At 34.8% G+C, this 18433-nt stretch overlaps 2 protein-coding genes across 2 annotated transcripts; both read left to right on the top strand.

The window, feature by feature from the left end:
- The first annotated feature begins 1339 nt into the window (after positions 1-1339).
- Positions 1340-3687, top strand: LOC142607751 (DEAD-box ATP-dependent RNA helicase 39-like). Its single transcript, XM_075779364.1, has 5 exons — positions 1340-1919; positions 2427-2501; positions 2635-2820; positions 2973-3113; positions 3269-3687. The coding sequence occupies exons 1-5, from the start codon at positions 1437-1439 to the stop codon at positions 3452-3454; spliced, it is 1071 nt and encodes a 356-aa protein (XP_075635479.1). The 5' UTR covers positions 1340-1436; the 3' UTR covers positions 3455-3687.
- Positions 3688-5759: 2072 nt separating this feature from the next.
- LOC142621923 (DEAD-box ATP-dependent RNA helicase 39-like) lies at positions 5760-18080 on the top strand. Its single transcript, XM_075795298.1, has 9 exons — positions 5760-6369; positions 7093-7188; positions 7274-7462; positions 7642-7782; positions 8655-8795; positions 11650-11792; positions 15076-15205; positions 15308-15356; positions 17320-18080. The coding sequence occupies exons 1-9, from the start codon at positions 5830-5832 to the stop codon at positions 17811-17813; spliced, it is 1923 nt and encodes a 640-aa protein (XP_075651413.1). The 5' UTR covers positions 5760-5829; the 3' UTR covers positions 17814-18080.
- The last annotated feature ends 353 nt before the right edge of the window (positions 18081-18433 follow it).

The following is an 18433-nucleotide window of genomic DNA, read 5'->3' on the forward strand; positions in this document are numbered from 1 at the left end:
TGATTATTGTGTCCACCTTTGGACACAAAATGTGTTTCAGTTTTTTTTTTTTTTTTTTTACCAGCGCTAAGGCTTATGAATAGTAATTTTGTGAATAGTAATTTTTTAATTATTTTTTTATTGTTTACAGTTTTCAGCAAAATAAGTGGTATCTAAATTCACTCATTTTAATAAAGGTCATACATATCGAACAATATTTCCTTTTTTTTTTTTTTTTTTTTTTTTTTTTTTTTTTTTAAGTCTATCATTGGTTTTACTTAGTACTTTCATCTCAACCCTTTGTAGAGAAAGCAAGCTAGAGCCTTAGGGAAAATCTTTAACTCTCCTCCTTCATTTCTCTAGCCATAGCATACACCTTTGAGAGAAATTTGTAACATTCACCTCTATCACCAAAAACAGAGTGTTGAGAATTAATTGAAGGCATGTAAACCATTGGACCTTGAAATCCAAATTCTACGAGTTTGGTGGGTTTCGTTGGCAGCTTAACGATGATGACTCCAAGGAGCTAGTTAAAGAAATGACTCAGTAAAGCTGAAACTTAGAGGCTTACGTTCTTAGTAATATATGGGCTTGGAGGATTTATAATCATTTTCATATTGCAACTATTCATCTAGTGAAATTTTTCGATGGTGATGTTTGTTGAGAGTTTTTTTCACCTAAGTACTTGGGCCTACCTCTTCGAAAACATGTCTTGCTATTTTTATGTGTTTTGAGTTCTCTTCCCCATTTTCATATTGCTCTCTATTTGCTTTAGTTATGTTATAAATATGAATGCAATATTAAATTTGGCTAATCATATAAATTTAAGGGCCGGACTTGCAGCAGCAAAGACTGCAAACAAAGAGAGGGAAAGAGAGACTCAACTTCTCAATAGTAGCATGTTCTAATTTAGAATAAAAAATTAATAAATAAAATAATTATGACATGGAAATCTATGAAGCCTCCAAAGATGGCAAAATTTGTAGATATAGGTTATTACTTGGAGAAAAAGTACTTTTCCCTTTATATTTGGAGAAGTTCACAATTTTGAATTTCTCCTCTTATTTTTTGAACCAACCAATTTCTTCATTTATGTTTAAAAAATAAGAAAATTCTCCCAATTTCTATTTTTTCAATTAAATCCAATGAAATCACAATGATTACAAATGGAATCTAATAAAACAATAATGCAATCCTCAAAATTTTCTTTAACAAGTTACTCAAAAAATTCTATTGAATTTAACAAATTAGGGTATATGATCATTTCTCATATAAAGCTGAAAACTAATTAGTTTTAAATATATTAAGGAATAATAAAAGAAAAGTACACTGTCCAAACTATAACTTAAAGTAAAACCAGGGCGCACCGACTTAATCGATTCGTTCGTTGGTGCAGCAGATTGAAGCGGCGGAAGGCCAAACAGAAACAGAAAGTAAGTAGAAAACAGCGAAACAACATGAGAGGAAAAACCAAAGCCCTTCTCACCCTCTCATACTCTCTCTTCTCTCCAATCTCCAAACCACAATCACACATAACCACTTGGGCTCTTCTTGGTTTTACCTCTCTTTCCACCAAAGCATCCAATTCAGAACAACCCAACAACAACAACAACAACAACAACAGAGACTCAATCCTTCTTGAGAAGTTCAGGCAAAGAAGACTCAAAGGTTCTTCAAATGATACCCCAAAAGCCAAACCCATACCATCACCAGAATCATCAAATTCTGCAAATGAGGATGGACCCACCAAGGAAGTGAGCAGCTTTACTGAGTTGGGTCTGAGTGAGGAGTTGACTGAGGCTGCTGGGCATATGGGTGTTTTTGTTCCTTCTGAGATTCAGTGTGTTGGGATTCCTGCTGTTTTGGAAGGGAAGAGTGTGGTGTTTAGTGCTCAGCCTAAGTCTGGCAGGACTTTAGCCTACTTGTTGCCGCTTGTTCAAGTAACTTTTCTATGCATTTCCTCTTCCTCTTTCTTTCTATTATTTCCTTACCTTCATTTTTTCAAAATCTGACTTTAATTAATGATAGCTTTGTGGGTTTAGTAGGATTTTGGAATATTATGTTTGATTTTGTTTTGGGGATTTGTTTTTGTTTTTGTTGTAGTTGCTCGTTTAGTTTCATAAAGATTAAAAAGGTCATAAGGTTTTCACTTCATTGCCCTAAGACCTGACCTCTTAGATTCATAAAGATTATTAAAATAAATATATTTTTTTCACTTCATTGCTAGCATTTTAGGCCATCTTATGTTTTTGCTGCAATGTTTAGGCTGTCAAATTATTAATACTATTCAAGGCCTACCTCCCCTCCCAAAACAACCATGTAAAATTGAAGCTGTTAAGTTGCTATATAATTACGTTGATATGGCAAATTGACAATATTATTATGTTTGTATTAAGTGGAAATATGAGTAACTCAATTAAACTAATTAATTTTTTTCTTTTTTATAGCTTCTGCGTCAGGAGACAAAGCCCAAGCATCCACGAGCAGTAGTACTATGCACCACAGAAGAGCTATCTGATGAGGTCAGGACCCATCTCTTCTCCTCCTCTCTTCTTTTTTCTTCCTGAAGCATAGTTATTAGAATTTGCAGCACTAATGAGTAATGAACCTCAAGGATTTTTCACCCATAGTATTAAATTTGTATGGACTTCACAGGTGTTTCAGGTGGCAAAGTTTATCAGCGATTCTGCACAGGCAGCACAGCTAAAGTCTGAAAAGGTTAATGGTACAATCCAGAAAAATTTGTCAAATGCTCCAATTGGCATGATAGTTGGAACCCCTGGAGAGGTTCTTCAACACATTGACGAGGGAAATGTGGTTCCTGATGAAATCAAATACTTGGTTAGTATCCTAAGACAGTAATTATCACATATGGATTTTGATTGTCCTGCTACCTTGGATATGGATATTCCTGTCAGGTCTGTAAAGCTTGTACCTGTGTCCTTGCATTGGTCACCTTGAAATATTTAATGGTGGCAAATATCTCTTTGTAGGTTTTAGATGAGGTGGACACCATGTTTGGTTGTGGCCTTGATCCTGAAATCCAAAAGATACTAAGGCCATTAAAAAACCATGCATCAAAATCCAACGACAAAGGTTTTCAAACTGTTTTGGTGACTTCAACAGTAGCGAAGGTATGGTGTAACCTCAGTCTTGTCTTAATGATTTTGGTATTTAGATTGTCTGTTTATAGGGTCTTGGATTCTTTATGAAAGTTTCAGGCTTCAAAATTTTGTAACCTTTGGCTGCTGTTTTCGCATTGTGTAAATTCTGTTATTCAAAATGACAGATACTAGGCAAACAGCTATCTCCCTTTGTGGAGCGACTGGAGCATAGTCATGCAGGACAAATTGCTGCGATGTTGCTAGAGATGGACAAAACAGAAGTATTTCATCTCACTGAGTCTCTGGATGTTCTGAAGAAGAAAGTGGCTGAGGCTATTGATTCCATTAATATAACCGCATCAGAATCGTGACATTACTTTTCTTCTTTTTCACTACTACAGGATAATAGAGCTAGCCCAATTCTCACTAGTAGACATGGAAAAGGGTCCTCAACATTTGATTTGAAATTGAGAATTGAGAGAATCCATTTCATGATTAAAAAAATTTGTAGTTAACCAATCTATAGGTGTATATAGTGCCATGTTATTTGATTGAATTAAATTTTCAATTATGCAGCACCTGTTCATCCTTTTATACTTGAAAATTAAATCTTAATCATGACATGGATCCTTGTCATTTCAACATATGAAGAGGATTTTAATCTGATAGGTATTCCTATATATATGTTGCTATGTGCCCATTTTTGATGGGCTTTATGAGCGTCACCGTCCGTAGAGTGGAGCTAAATCTTGTAGTAAGTTTGTTGGTCCTGTTGCATTTGTGGAGGTGTATCTGATTGTTGACATTTTTTAGGCTTCTTACTGTTAGGGATTTACAGTCAAAGTGAAACTAAAATTTTGCCATTTTAACTTTGTTTCATTATTCATGACTAGCAAAGGTCTCTGGATTTGGTGTTGAATCTCATTGGACCTCAGTTTTTCTTTCTACTTAGTTCTTAATTGTAGTCTGAAATTTGTCATTAGGTTTATCCTCTTGTTTGATGCTGGACAATGGGTAGCAATTGGGTCTTTTTAGCACCCAAGGCAAATGTGAAATTATGGTGAGATTTTGTCTCCGTGATGAATTTTTGAGTGAATCCTGAAAACACTACCATCTGCTGCCATTGCACTTTTGAATACATGGCACTAGGTGGCTTGGTCTAAGATTTTAGAATGAATACTGGAACAAAACTAACATAGCCCTCGTTTACACTTTTCATGCATCCCTATGTGACTCGGTCTAAGATTTCGGATTAAGCACACAGGGAAAGAATTTCAAGTTGTTGGTTGATTGCAAAGAAAATAGTGACTGCTTTGCAGGGTGTTCTTTTTCTTTTTTATTGTATTCACTATTCATGCAGCTTCTTCGTTAGGAAATGTCACTGATGTAGCATGTTAGTGGATTTTGGCATGCCTACGTTAGCCAAAAAAAGCAGCTGGCAATCTTAATCTTAGGATGGCACAAGATAAATTTTAATGTGACTATAAGGTGAGGCGTCAGACCTGGTAGCAGTAGCAGAAACAGCATTAGGATGCCGAAATGATAGTGAGCTATTGAGGCTGCTTTGTCGAAAATTCTTAGCGCAAAGGGACCCTTGTGGAGTAAAGCTCTGGCAGCTTGCTTAGCAATACATTTTGCAGTAGCCGGAGATTAAAACTACACACGTTTTTTAGAACGGGGCAAACCGGTTAGATCGATTGGGTTTGGGTTTGACTTGTCCGGTTCAGTTTAAAAATGGGTTGGATCAATCCAGTTATAAGTTGATCCATATTTTTTCACATGATTTTTTATATATTATATTATGGTTTATCTTCCTTTCACCGTGAATAAGAGAACAAATAACAAAATACTCACAAATAAAAGTTAAATACTACATATATTCTAAAGTTAAATGTGTTTTCTAGAGTATTTTCAGGAACACAAATTAAACACTTGAAAAGCGTTTTATAGAGAATTTTTTGAAATGCAACCAAATACTTGAAAACATTTTACATAGGACAAAACATTGGCTAAAGCTTTTTTTTTTTTAAGGTTATGATGCTCTGTTCTTTCTTTTTTTTCTTTTTTTTTAGTGGGGTGTGCGTGTGCATAAACTCAACATGAAAGTTTTGTGTTATATTTGGAGTCTTCAATACTTTATATATGATGGATATTTCAAGAATGATTGAGATTTAAAAAGATTACTTCCAATATAAAATAATTGTAAGTAAAATAAGCACAAATGATGATTATTAGAAATTGTGCATATTTGTTTAAGTATCAAGGCTTCAACAAACTTTTTCTTTTTAAGTGCAAATGATGAAAGATTAATATCTATTTAAATCTCAAGGCATGCATTTCTAAATTTGAAGTTGCACTTTTAAGAATTGAGTTCTTTGAGAAGATGAGATGTAAGGTAAGTAAAGGTCTATAAACTTTAGGCGGAATACCTAATAAAAAATCATGCAACAAGTTAAGAACTAGTAAAAAAAGGAACTTGAACCCTATTATTTATGTGCAACAAACTAAGATATGTCAATTGAGCAACAAAATACAAAATTAGAGTAAACTTTTTATTTTTTATTTTTAATATAGAGTATATAATTCGAAATTGTAGCTCAAGTTCTTAAAAAAAAAAAAAAAAAAAACCCAAAATAGTGGGTCAGTATATAAATCAGCTCGTCAATCCATCCATTTGATAGTTGATACAGAAACAGAAACAAGCAGCGTGGGTGGTGCTGCAAGAGAAAGAGAAAGAAAATAGAAAATGGGAGGAAGTGGAACAGCAGCGAGAAGAAGCCTTCTCACTCTTTCACTATCTTCTCCAAACCTCTTCACTCTCTCTCGCCTTTCTTCCTCAGCCAAACGCTTCCCACTTCTCAAACTCTCAAAACCCTCTGGGGTTTTACTAGGGTTTAGGCCTCTATGCACCGCCACCGCCACCACCGCTACCGAACCTGACCAAATCAAGCACTCCATGCTTCTGGAGCGTCTGAGGTCTAGACACCTCAAAGACTCTGCCTCCCAACCCCCACTGACTACAACAACTCCAAGGCCACTAAATGCTGTCCAGACTGAAACTGAAGATGGGTTTAAGAACAAGAACAAGAAGAAGAAAGTGGTTGAGCGTTTTGAGGATTTGGGTCTTACTGAGGAGGTTATGGGGGTTGTGAAGGAGATGGGTATTGAAGTTCCTACTGAGATTCAGTGTATTGGTATCCCTGCTGTCTTGGAAGGGAAAAGTGTGGTTTTGGGTTCTCACACTGGCTCTGGTAAAACTTTCGCTTACATGCTCCCCCTTGTTCAGGTACCTACTCCTTTTCTTTTTAATTTCAAACTTTTGCATGTTTTTTTAACCAAGTTCCATCTTTATTTACTTTTTGCCTTGTGGGTCAATTAAAAATTGGCTTTGGGCTTGCTTTCAATTATGTTGTGTTGTAGACTTCCTCTCAATTTGTGACTCTTGCTTTGTACAATTTGAGTCAAGGTGGAGGTTGTTAGAAATTGTTTCAAATTCCTAATTTGACTTAGTTTGGGCTTTCTTGGTTTGGAATAAAGGTCTATTCCTTGTTAAAAAAATAATAGTACATTTTGGAATTTGAGACAAACAACGATGTTGCTTGTTGTTTGTCTAAACTATTATTATTAATAATGTTTATTTTTGTGTGGGTAGATGGAAGTTTGGGGGCTGGTGTTTGTTGTATGTGTTGTAATTTTGCATCGACATTGTTAAAATGGAATCTTGTGAGTACATGTTTGATACATTTGAGCGGTTCGATTGCCAAAATGTGCATTGCTGAGTGATGTGAAACCATTTCTTTGATGTCCACCTCACAAAATCTAATATATGTATTGGGTGGATAAAAAATTTTCCAATCTGGAACCAAAATGAACTTTTTTAGGCGATCCACTTCTCTTTTTACTTAAATGTTCACCACGTTTGAAAATGCTGAATATAATCCCGGCAACAATAACCAATGTTCTGTCAGAATTAATAAGATAAATGCTATCGAATATTTTGTTTTTGTAGTTGCTGAGACAGGATGAGGCATTGTATGGTATGCTAATGAGGCCGAGGCGTCCTCGAGCTGTAGTGCTATGCCCCACAAGGGAGTTGTCTGAGCAGGTACCTCTTTTCTTTCTTTAGGATTTGAAGATAACTTTGCCATGTCAACTTACACTGTGCAGTTAAAGTTAGATTGGTTTTATAGGTATTTCGTGTTGCAAAGTCTATCAGCCATCATGCACGGTTCCGTTCTACCATGGTAAGCGGTGGTGGCAGGGTAAGACCCCAGGAGGATTCTTTAAATAACCCAATCGACATGGTAGTTGGGACCCCTGGCAGGGTTCTTCAACATATTGAGGAGGGCAACATAGTTTATGGTGACATTAAATACGTGGTGAGTATCACACCATAAAATTCTGCGGTTTTGTTTATAGGAAATTTCCTACCTTTTGGATGTGCACTATTTATTGTGTGTTTCTATCAATGTTAAGACGTGTAAGGAAACTGCAAACTCTATTGTATTCTCATTTTAATAAGGTGGTTCACTTAATGATGGTGGTAATCCTTTAGTAGGTGTTGGATGAGGCTGACACCATGTTTGATCGTGGCTTTGGACCTGACATTCAGAAGTTTCTTGGCCCATTAAAAAATCGTGCATCAAAACCTGGTGGTGAAGGGTTTCAAACTGTTTTGGTCACTGCAACAATGACAAGGGTATGGTGATATGCGTTATTATCTTTCTAAAAATGAAATTGTTTATTTACTTCATAAATATCATTTTTTTTTTCTAGCATGTAAAAATAAACCTAATTTACTTCTCAAAGAAATCTTGATGGGGTTAATCTGAATATCTTGAGTGCTAATTCTAGACTAGCAAGGTTAGAACAAAAAGGAAAATAATCTTAAAAAAAAAAATCCTTCTTTCAAATTAATAATTTATTGCCACTCTTGTCTATGATTATGTCTCATAATACTTGGATTTTTCATATGAATGGCAGCGGGATTGATTATTTTACATGCATGTGGTGTCCAAATGAACCTGCACTGTAATAATTTACTTAATACATAATATCTGACCTGCCATCACCTCTTATAATTGTTTGGTAACATAATTAGGGGATTACACGGTAAGGGTTGCTATATTTTGCGAATTCGTTTTGGTTTTTATATTTATTTATTTATATTTTTTATATTTAGGGGATGGGAGTAGGAGTGGAGGTGGGGGAGGTGTTTTGGGATATTACAAGATCATTCCTTGTTTAGGCTTTCTTTGGGAGATATGATTTTTTTTTTTCCTGGAATTCGACAATTGTTTCTAATATAAAATATTTGGCTACTCTATCCACTACCTGATATTTGAAAATTGGAGGATGTAGAGGTCTGAATTAATGTTGAAAGGCCTCATCGCCATTTCTCTGTTCATGTGAAGATCTTTAGAAATGCACAAATCTTTGAGACTTACAGTACTGTTCCTGGCTTTAAAGGATGACACTGTTGTATCATAGTTGAGGTTAGCAGATGGTCCTAATAGTCTTTCTTCTACACAGATTCTGTCTTTAAAAAACCTTGATTTTTGACATTTGCAGGCAGTGCAAAAGCTGGTTGATGAGGAGTTTCAAGGCATTGTACATTTGCGTACATCAACACTGCATAAGAAAGTTGCATCTGCTCGACATGATTTCATCAAACTTGCAGGTTCTGAAAACAAGCTGGAAGCATTATTACAGGTAGCCTTCTGTAGTAGTTTGCCCTATTTTTCTGTTTATCAACAATCAGTAATGGTTATATGTATGAACAATTAGGGTCGGTTTGGATAGAACTTATTGCTGAAAACTGAAAACTGAAAACACTGTAGCAAAATAATTTTAAAATGTGTTAATAGTACCGTGGGACCCATTTTTAATGAAAAAGTGGCTGAAAAAGTGAAATTTGTGGGTCCATGAACAGTGCACGAATGCACTGTTCATGGAAGACTTGGTCAAAAACTGCGGCTGGGAAGGAAAAAAAAAAAAAAAAAGGCTGAAAACGTGAAATGGCAAACGCAGAACGTAGACGCCGAATTCGAACACATTCTTAATCAACAAAGTTTAGTCCCAAAACCTTAAGGTCAGCTCTGGATCCTCAATAGATTAATTAGGGTCGGCAACATGTATTCTTTCCCTTCATTCTATCCTATCTGAACAATTAATTAAAAAAGCTTAGTCCCCATCATTCTTCCCCTTTATATTATTAATTAACATGTCCTTTACTAGTACTTCTAATGTTATTTCAGGTCTACTAATTAGTAGTACTAATATTGTAGCAAATAATTTAGTAATAGTGGCATTAGCATTAGGATGGCAATTTTTCCCCGCCCAGCTTGACCCACCCCTCCCCGCTTCGCCCCTTGCAGGTTTTCCCCGCCCCGCAAAAGTGATGGGGTGGGGATGGGGCGAGATTTTAGACCCGCACCATGGGGCGGGGCAGGGATGGGTTTACACTTTTTAGACCCATCCCGCCCCATCCCCGCCCCACCCCGCATTAATAAGGATTAAGTTGTAATTTTTTCATACTCTAAAATCCTACTATTTAAACAAAAATATCATCAGATTATTTTATTCTACCTAACGTGGTTCTACCTTTCTTTTCTCTCAAGCAAAGTTGGAAATAAGGTACCAATTTTAACTCTTTTTTTGTCTTTTTATTCATGATTCATATGTTTTTCTCAACTTACTTTTCATCATTAACATAATATGAGATTTTTGTGTCATACTATGAGATTTTTGTTGTGACATTGTCTTGTTAAACATTTAGATAATATTATTTAGTTTTTGCTAAAAATTAGTTTGATTTGATAGGATAAATTTATTTATAATTTTAAGTATATTTTTAATATTGAAACATGTCATTTTATTTGAAAAAATGGTAATAATTATAAGGAAAATTAACAAGAAATAAAGTTTTACGGTGTAGGGCGGAGCTTAGCGGGTCTTCGCGGGGCGGGGATGGGGCAAAAAAATTTCCCCATCATGCGGGGCGGGGCGGGGCGGGGACGGGGCAAGAAAAATCTATACGGGGCGGGGGCGAAGATCCCATCCTTCGGCCCCGCCCCGCCCCATTGCCATCCCTAATTAACATTGTACTGCTGTGTGAAAGGATCTTATCAAAAGCATGTTTTGGTTATATTTCAATGTGCTACTTATGTATGCTGCTTAATGATGGTATTTGTGAACATGGATTCCTTTTATATTTTTCTATCTCATTTGAAGAACGTAATTTAACCTCTAAATAAAAGACCTAAGTTCTCTTGTTGTGGAGAAACATTTCCCTCCTAATAATTATGGCTGTGGCATACTAATAGTTAAATTGTAAACTATAGAAATTTTGGTTAGAGAATTAAGAAGAAGGGGAAAATAAAGGGAGAGCGCTACAGTGAAGAAAATAAGGTTTAGGCTTTAACCTGTCAGCTATATTTATATTAGGGTTTATAACATAATTACTCAAGTACCCTTATTAATATGCTTATAGAACAAGTAACCAGAAAATAACTCTAACACTTATCAAAAAAATGAATAATAATAATTAAATAAGGGGAGACCATTGATCATTTAGTTATGCACTGCCTTATAGCTAGAGAGTTGTGGAACTTGGTGTTTTCTTTATTCGGGGTGCAGTGGGTGATGCCAAGTGGGGTTGTCGATCTTTTAGCTAGCTGGTCATATAAATTCAATAGGCTCAGAGCTGCAGCATTTTGGGCCATGATCCCTCTTTGCCTCATGTGGGGTATTTGGAGAGAAAGGAATGCTTGTACTCTTGATGGAGATGAGAGATCAATTCATGACTTGAAGTGGCTGTTTCTCCAGACTCTTGAGTGGACAAATCTTCGGGTCTTTTTATTTTTGATTCTTTGGCTGATTTGGTTGATTTTTGTAATTTTCAAGCACTTTAGTTTTTTTGTTGTGTCCTTAGCACACTGCCTGTGTGCTTTGGTTTTTTGTGTTACTTTCCTTTTTAATTAATGAAGTATTACTTATTTATCAAAAATAATTATGGCTATGGCACACAACATTTTCACCTTTGGACATTTTAGCTTACATGAAAAGCCATGAAAATGATCAATAAAATTACGCATAAAAAAGAAAAGGGATATGAAAATGGGAAATAATCACATGCAAATGCAAAATATAACATCAATGGCCGAAGTAATGTCACCTATCCAACTGGACACTGCGTTTTTGGTTGCAAGAATTGAAGTAAACATAGAGTGCTACCCAAAGCACCAGTATAAACAATCTTGGGGTAATCTTTCAGAAACATATTCTTCCTTGAAGTTGGGTTCATAAGCTCCCTGCCTCTGTAGCATTTGATTTTATTGTTCTGGTCTATGTTTGCTGGCTTGGGTGCTTGTGACAGCCTTAACCTTTTCATTATGAATTTAATAGTCTATGTAGCCTATAGCTCTGGTTCTTCCAATCATTGTCTCATTAACCATTTTATACGCAACAATCAAATTTTTGGTGTAGAACAGCTATGCTTGAATTACTTGGCAAAGTTAATTCACCAAGCAAAATTTTTGTTGGTTATGTGGTGATGAAAAGCCAGGTTCTGGGGCCAAGTTTATCGAAGGGAAACAGGGTGATGGTATTCTGTAACACATTAAATTCTAGCCGTGCTGTGGATCACTTTCTGGGTGAAAATCAGCTTTCTACAGTGAATTACCATGGCGAGGTGCCTGCTGAACAAAGGTGATATGATACAACATATTTATTCATAACCCTCCTATCTCATCCAGTAGGCTCCCAAAATTTCTTTATATTTGCAATTTACTGACTACATTTCTGTGGCAAGTAGTTGTATTTGAACTGCCGCAAATATTGCTCCCATTTAGGAGGCTGCTGAACCTTGATGTTAGAGGTTCAAGTGAAAGAAATCATGTCATGTTCAAAATATATGTTGTTACATTTTTGTAGTCTGATTCTAGTTAAAATATGTATACTATATTACGACTGTTTAAGGAGTATTGTTGACACAGGAAAAAACCAAAATTGATGCAACTCTAAAATTGAAGAACAGGAAAAATAAAAATAGTCTAGAAATCAGCACCAAGCAAGGAAGTAAAACCTAGGAACCTGCACCTAGGGTCGCCAGAGTCTTCAATACTAATCTATTGAAGGAAAAAAAATTAGGAAAAGAAAAGCTTTAACCAATTACATAAAGTAAATAAAATTAAACAAATCATAGACACTAATTAGCTTGATGATTATCGTATCAGAGAACACCAAGCTACAATTATCCTTGACAAATCAAAGCAAATCCTAGACATTGATTGATGAGGCATTAGGAGTTAGGCCCAACTAATAGCAGCTCTCCGTCCATAAGGCCACTGGTTGGCTTCTTTTGGCGTCTCAAATTTTCAAAAATGGCATGACTATCAATCATTAGTCTATGTAATTGGGCTGTTTACTTATCAAAAAGAAAAGAAAATAGTCTATGAAATTGGGGGCCCTTATCTTGCATCTGCACCAACTACTAGCTTAGATTGTGGGCATTAGGGTTTTCTTTTCCTCTTATTTTTGGGCCTCTATTTCTTTCTATTATATGTTGTAAATTCTAATATCACAATTAAAAATTCTTTGTGAGTTGAAGTTTCGTTTGATCGGAAGTTTTATTTTTCACCAAGTATTGTCAAGGTATTGTAGTATTTTTGCATAGAACTGTATGATATTATTTGAGCTTGATATTCAGGACAAACTGTGTGAATTTGGTTAGTACTTAAATTTCCATGAATCAAGCCAGTTGTTTTGGCCGCAAAGCATACAGTATGCCTGTTAAAATTCAGATAGGATAATTTGGTGAGCAATTTTATTTGGGTAAAAATGTATGGAAGAAGCTCTGCCACACAAAGTCTTCAGTCTTCTTTTATTTTATTTGTCAAGATTCAAGGATTAAACTCTTTCCAACTTGTCGAGCCTCCAATGTGGTTTAGAGCCCTCTCTGAACATATTCAATATTCTAGACGGTGTAGATTGAAAATATAAGTTATCATGTGTAAGGGAGGAACTTTTCATTCAACAAAATGAGCTTGGGTTGCCATTGTATACTTCCTGCGTACTTGGGTTCTCTTTTTCGTAAATAAAAAATTAAAAAAAAGGAAAAAAGAAAAAAAAGATCGTTCATTCATGTTACATTTGAATGTTAATTTGTATGTGTAGTTGAGTAAGCGTAGTTGATTTTTATGTATGGAAATGACTAGTCATGTCTGGTTTTTTGTAGCTGGCTGTATCATGAGGATATTGGGTATCTTGGTGGTGCTTTCTATCTAGTATTGTGCGAGTAACACAACATTTATCTAGTTTTGAAGAGAAACTTTTCCCCCCCTTTTTAATAGGCTATTCTTTTATATTTATTTTGGTTGGCTATTTAAGATTCAAATGTTTTAATTATTTGTTTTTTAAGATTTTCAAAAGGGTACAAGGTTATTCATGGCATTATTGCTGACCAGTGTCAGATCTGGGTTTCAGCAATGAGATAGACAAATGACTGCATTAAGGGACAAAAATGATGGAGAACAAAGAGAATTGGAAGATACAGTCAGGCTGGGTTCTTTGGGTTAACTTTAGGAAACCTCATATCCAACCAACAATTGGAGATTTTTTGCCTCTGATAAAATTAAAAAAGAAAAGAGAGGAGATTTTTTGCCTGAAGGACCCACCACTGAACTGATAGTATTTTTGGAATCGGCCACATGTTCAGGCCATGTTGGGCTGGTCTATTTTGTTGAGTCCTTGGGGTTGTTGAACAGTCCTAGGATATTAAGGAGGATTTGGCCCATGTATATAAGTTGATGAAGTGGTGAAATGCTTTGAGAATACTTTCTTATACTCACTATGCCTGAAGGGGAAACTGCGATACGATAATTATGGTATGTAGGACTAGTATAGAATGCTGTGTTCTTAATAAGCAACATTTTCATAAAGTGAGTGTAGTGGAAATGAGAAAATCAAGATGGATAACTATGAATACTAATTGAAAATGAGGTCATCTATTCAAAGGTAGGTGGCTCCCATTGAGCAAAAGATGAGGGAGAGACAGAGAGTCATTTAAGATGCTTTGGGGATTAATTAATACATTGATGTAAAAATAGTGATTAATTCAAGTTGATTGAGTGAAAAAAGGTATTCATTGATATTGGGGCAACAAAACGTTTGATTATAGATATAGGATAGATTGATAGAAAAAAATTTCGAGTGTCTAATTCTGATTAGTTGATGAGGATTCATGGTCCATGCCAATTTAGTTGGGATTTATGCTTAGTTGAGTGGTTAATACTGACTGTAGGCTATATAGCTCATGCTGTGTATGATAACAGAAGTAATAGTATGTGTATGGGTAAGAACAGCACACATACTACCATTTCCAATTTAGCCACCCTGGTCATTGTAGAATTTTTTTTTTTTTTTTCAACACGAGGGGCTAACTTTTCTATTGATAAATAATGAAACTTTTTCAAAGATTAAAGAAACCAAAGTATACAGGAGGTATAATAAGGTTACAAGACAATTAACCTATCAAGTTACAATGGTAAAACATATCTAAAAGAGCTGAACAAGAAAAAGATTTCAAAGCTAGAGTCCAATCAAACAAAGAATGAAAGAAAAACTATTTAAGCTCGACAATAGACTGTTCACATCCTTTAAAACTTTTAGAATTCCTTTCCCACCTAGGACACCATGACAATATATATATATATATATATATATATATATATATATATTTATATTATTTATTTATGGGTATGAAGACTTTGAACACTTGCTGGTAAAAGCCACAATGTGTATGCACAAAGCACTCATGCATGTGCAAGTTTGAATACTAACTGAATTTAATCTAGACATTTATTGCTAATATTTATGTATTTTATGTTACAGTTGCATTTTGGAACCTGAATTAATTTTATTTGTGTATTCATATCAAAATATGGTACTTATACAGATATCCCTATATATATTTTTTTCCTCTGAAACCCAGGGTTGAAAACCTTAAAAGGTTTAAGAGTGATGATGGAGATTGCCCCTCACTGGTGTGCACAGATTTGGCTGCCAGGGGACTGGACTTGGATGTGGATCATGTTATCATGTTTGATTTTCCCTCAAACTCTGTAAGCATCATATCTATGGCCTCATTCAGGTGTTCTTCTCTTTTAATTGTTTCTTTTCAATCCTGCATTTGGTGCTTTAACCCTACTTTTATTGTCTTTTAGATTGATTACCTTCATCGCACAGGAAGAACTGCTCGTATGGGTGCTAAAGGTGTGCAACAATTTTCTCCACATTATATGCTTTGTTTCTCTGCTATTTAAAGTAAAAATTTCACACATTCTTATAAACTTACAGCAAAAAGAACAATGGTGGAATCTGGCTTGGATATACCCTGTAATTTGATTTAAATATGTAAATCGCATATTTTACTGTAAATTACACCAACATCCTTTCAGGTTTTCACAAAATGATCCCCCCCCCCCCCCCCCTTAAAAAAACACAATGCACCAAATGATACCCCCTTCTTGAGGTTTGTATAAAGGCTACAGATAAGGGCATGTTGTCTTCCCTAATGAAATATTCCATTGCTAAAATAGGATTTGTATTCGCTTATCAACAAAAGAAATTCATACTCAAATTAATTTTTCCCACTAACTATGGTTAATCCTATGATGCAACCATGGAAGATTGAATTGTTACTGCTTTGCAAATCTGTCTATTCAAGATTTATTTTATAAAGCCCACATGTGAAGTCCAGTTTTAGTAAAAGTTGTGGTTTTAAAGGTCTAGTTACATGTATCTTAGGGTTACAACAGTTTTTTAGTTGGGTTTTTATTTAATAAGTTAAGGTCAATTTTGTTGTCTAGGGAAAAACTGTAATTTCTGCAAATTAAGGGTATTTTGGTAATTTAGTTGAGTCTAGAATTTTGTAAGAGATCCTTAATATTTTAGGTTTTATTTTCTTTAAATCCAACTTAGTCTTTTTATTAGCTTTTTAGTTTACTTGTCAAACTAGGAGTGTTAATAGTACTAGTATATGAAAGAGTCCTCTTATATATATATACTCAATAAACTCAAAGAAGAGAGAGTTGATTAATAAAAATATTGATTGTTTTAAGCATTGAGACATATTGCCCTTTGTGTGGTCTTTTACCCATTTTTCTTCTCTTTTCCTTCGTCCTTACAACCCCAAATCAAGTATGTACTTTCTTCTACCAAATAGCTATCAAATAACTCATCAAACCATTTTATTATTCTCAACAGAATCTCGTATTCCTTACTTCAATAATTATAAAGTGCTTAGCCCACAGGGGTTTGATTAACAGTGAAGATTGTTGTACAGTATGCTCTGTGATGTGCAACTAATCTGAGTTTCTCCTATGTTATATATATATATATATATATATATATATATATATATATATATATATATATATATATATATATATAATTATAAAGTATAAAGTATAGATTCACATATTCTCCTATTCGTAACGAAATTCCCTTTTTGTCCCATGTGCAACCCTTATGCTAACTTTACTGTCTTTTTCCTTGGCCTATTGAAAGATTTCTTAACTATGGTTAACACTAATCCTTATACTAACTACACTACCTTTTTCATTCTTAGCTAACAGAAAAGGGGAGAGAGAGAGAGAGAGAGAGAGAGAGAGAGAGAGAGAGATTATGTTCAGTAGGCTAGGGTGGAGGAAATTTTTTTTATAGTTGGTTAAAGGGTAGAGGTAACCATAATTATGAAAGAGGAAATTAATTTGAGTAGAAGAAGTCAATGTGAGAGAACATGGATTTATGTTTTGCCTTTATACAAAACCTTAAAGAGGGATAATGTTATTTTGTAAAACTTAAAGAGAGTTGGTGTAATTTACTCTGTATTTTAAGTGAGGCTAGAAGGTTTAATTGATATTGCATTGAGTTGTAGAGCTCTCTCCAAATCTAAGAAGAGGGGAGAAAATAAATAAAGAAAAGAGACAAATAGGGATGCATCTTAACTTATAGTCTGTTCAGCAAAATGAATCTTGCTCAATTTTCAGCTTGTAAAGTTTTGTTTTTTTAATCCGAATCCATTTACATCTGTGTTGTAACCTCTCATCAGATGTACATTAAAACGCTGTTTTAAGTAAAGAAATTCTTAAAAGTGATGATTTGTCAGTTTTGATGGTGGAGGCCAAAAGTACCTGATCAGGTTTTCAAATAACAACTTATCTTTGTCTTACAGGGAAAGTGACAAGTTTGGTTACTAGAAAGGACCTCATATTGGCCACCCGAATAGAGGAGGCCTTATGGAAGAATGAGAGCTTAGAGTCGCTTACTGTAGATAATGTTCGGAGGGACATTGCAAGGTCCCGAATAACTGATCAGAAGCGGAAGAATGTTAAATCGGTTAAGATTTCAAATCAGAAAAATAAGGTTACAAGGAAAGCTAAAGAGGAATCTGCTCCAAATTCAAAAAATAAGGTTACAAGGAAAGGTAAAGAGGCATCTACTCCGGCAAAATCTTCCAAGCGAGCAGTTCAGGTATCAAAGTCTGTAAAGTCATCATTATCCAGTGCAAATACGTCAAGAAAAGCACCTTCAACTTCAAGTGGGAAGAAGCAAACAGCCATCAAAAAGTCTAGCTCTGTCAAGTCTGCAGCTTCCAAACTTAGCGTTGTTGGGTTTAGGGGGCGTGCTTCCTGGTCAAATAAGAAAGAATCATTGAGGTCCAGTTGAATGAGTGTACTTCAATTTTGCATTAACATTGTAATGTTCTGAGTTTTTGCACATTTGTCTATTTTTTGGAATGGGCTAATTCTATAAGCTTTTGCCTTTCCTGGTTCCAACTTCTATCTATGTGCATATCTATCGCTTTTTACATCCCAGTCCAGATATAAGTTTAATCCCTCTTTGTATTGATATTAAACACCGTAAATAATCGATATGTCTTTATTTTATTTATGAAGAGAACTAGATCGAAGCGATATATATGTTTTTTAATTTTACAGATGAGTTCGTTTGTCGTAGGTCTTTTTTCGTTAGCTTTTAATTTATTTTAATTATGTATAATTTTTTTTTAAATCTCTCATTTTTTTCCCAGATATACTATATTATAACCCACTAAAAAAAAGAAAAAAGAAAAACAAACAAATAACCCGACAATTGTTGCATGTCCCTTTTAAAAAATGCTACAATTGTTACCGTCTTTTTTACGTAAACAACCTTCACCGTACCTTATTAAATTTTAGGAATTCTATCCAAATCTACCACTTATATTCTAAAAGAGTAAGTTTCGTATTACAACAATTTTCATAATTTTGCCATAACTTGTTCACTTGGCGACTTGTGAGTGGTGA

This window comes from Castanea sativa, chromosome 1, assembly GCF_040712315.1.
Source record: "Castanea sativa cultivar Marrone di Chiusa Pesio chromosome 1, ASM4071231v1".
Classification (NCBI taxonomy): domain Eukaryota; kingdom Viridiplantae; phylum Streptophyta; class Magnoliopsida; order Fagales; family Fagaceae; genus Castanea; species Castanea sativa.

Excerpts from the sequence above, each read along its gene's own strand:
- LOC142607751 (XM_075779364.1), top strand. The coding sequence starts at position 1,437 with ATGAGAGGAAAAACCAAAGCCCTTCTCACCCTCTCATACTCTCTCTTC. Across the intron at positions 2,502-2,634 it reads CAGAAGAGCTATCTGATGAG|GTGTTTCAGGTGGCAAAGTT; the intron begins GTCAGGACCCAT and ends TGGACTTCACAG. Across the intron at positions 3,114-3,268 it reads TGACTTCAACAGTAGCGAAG|ATACTAGGCAAACAGCTATC; the intron begins GTATGGTGTAAC and ends TCAAAATGACAG.
- LOC142621923 (XM_075795298.1), top strand. The coding sequence starts at position 5,830 with ATGGGAGGAAGTGGAACAGCAGCGAGAAGAAGCCTTCTCACTCTTTCA. Across the intron at positions 8,796-11,649 it reads AGCTGGAAGCATTATTACAG|GTTCTGGGGCCAAGTTTATC; the intron begins GTAGCCTTCTGT and ends ATGAAAAGCCAG. Across the intron at positions 15,357-17,319 it reads TGCTCGTATGGGTGCTAAAG|GGAAAGTGACAAGTTTGGTT; the intron begins GTGTGCAACAAT and ends TTTGTCTTACAG.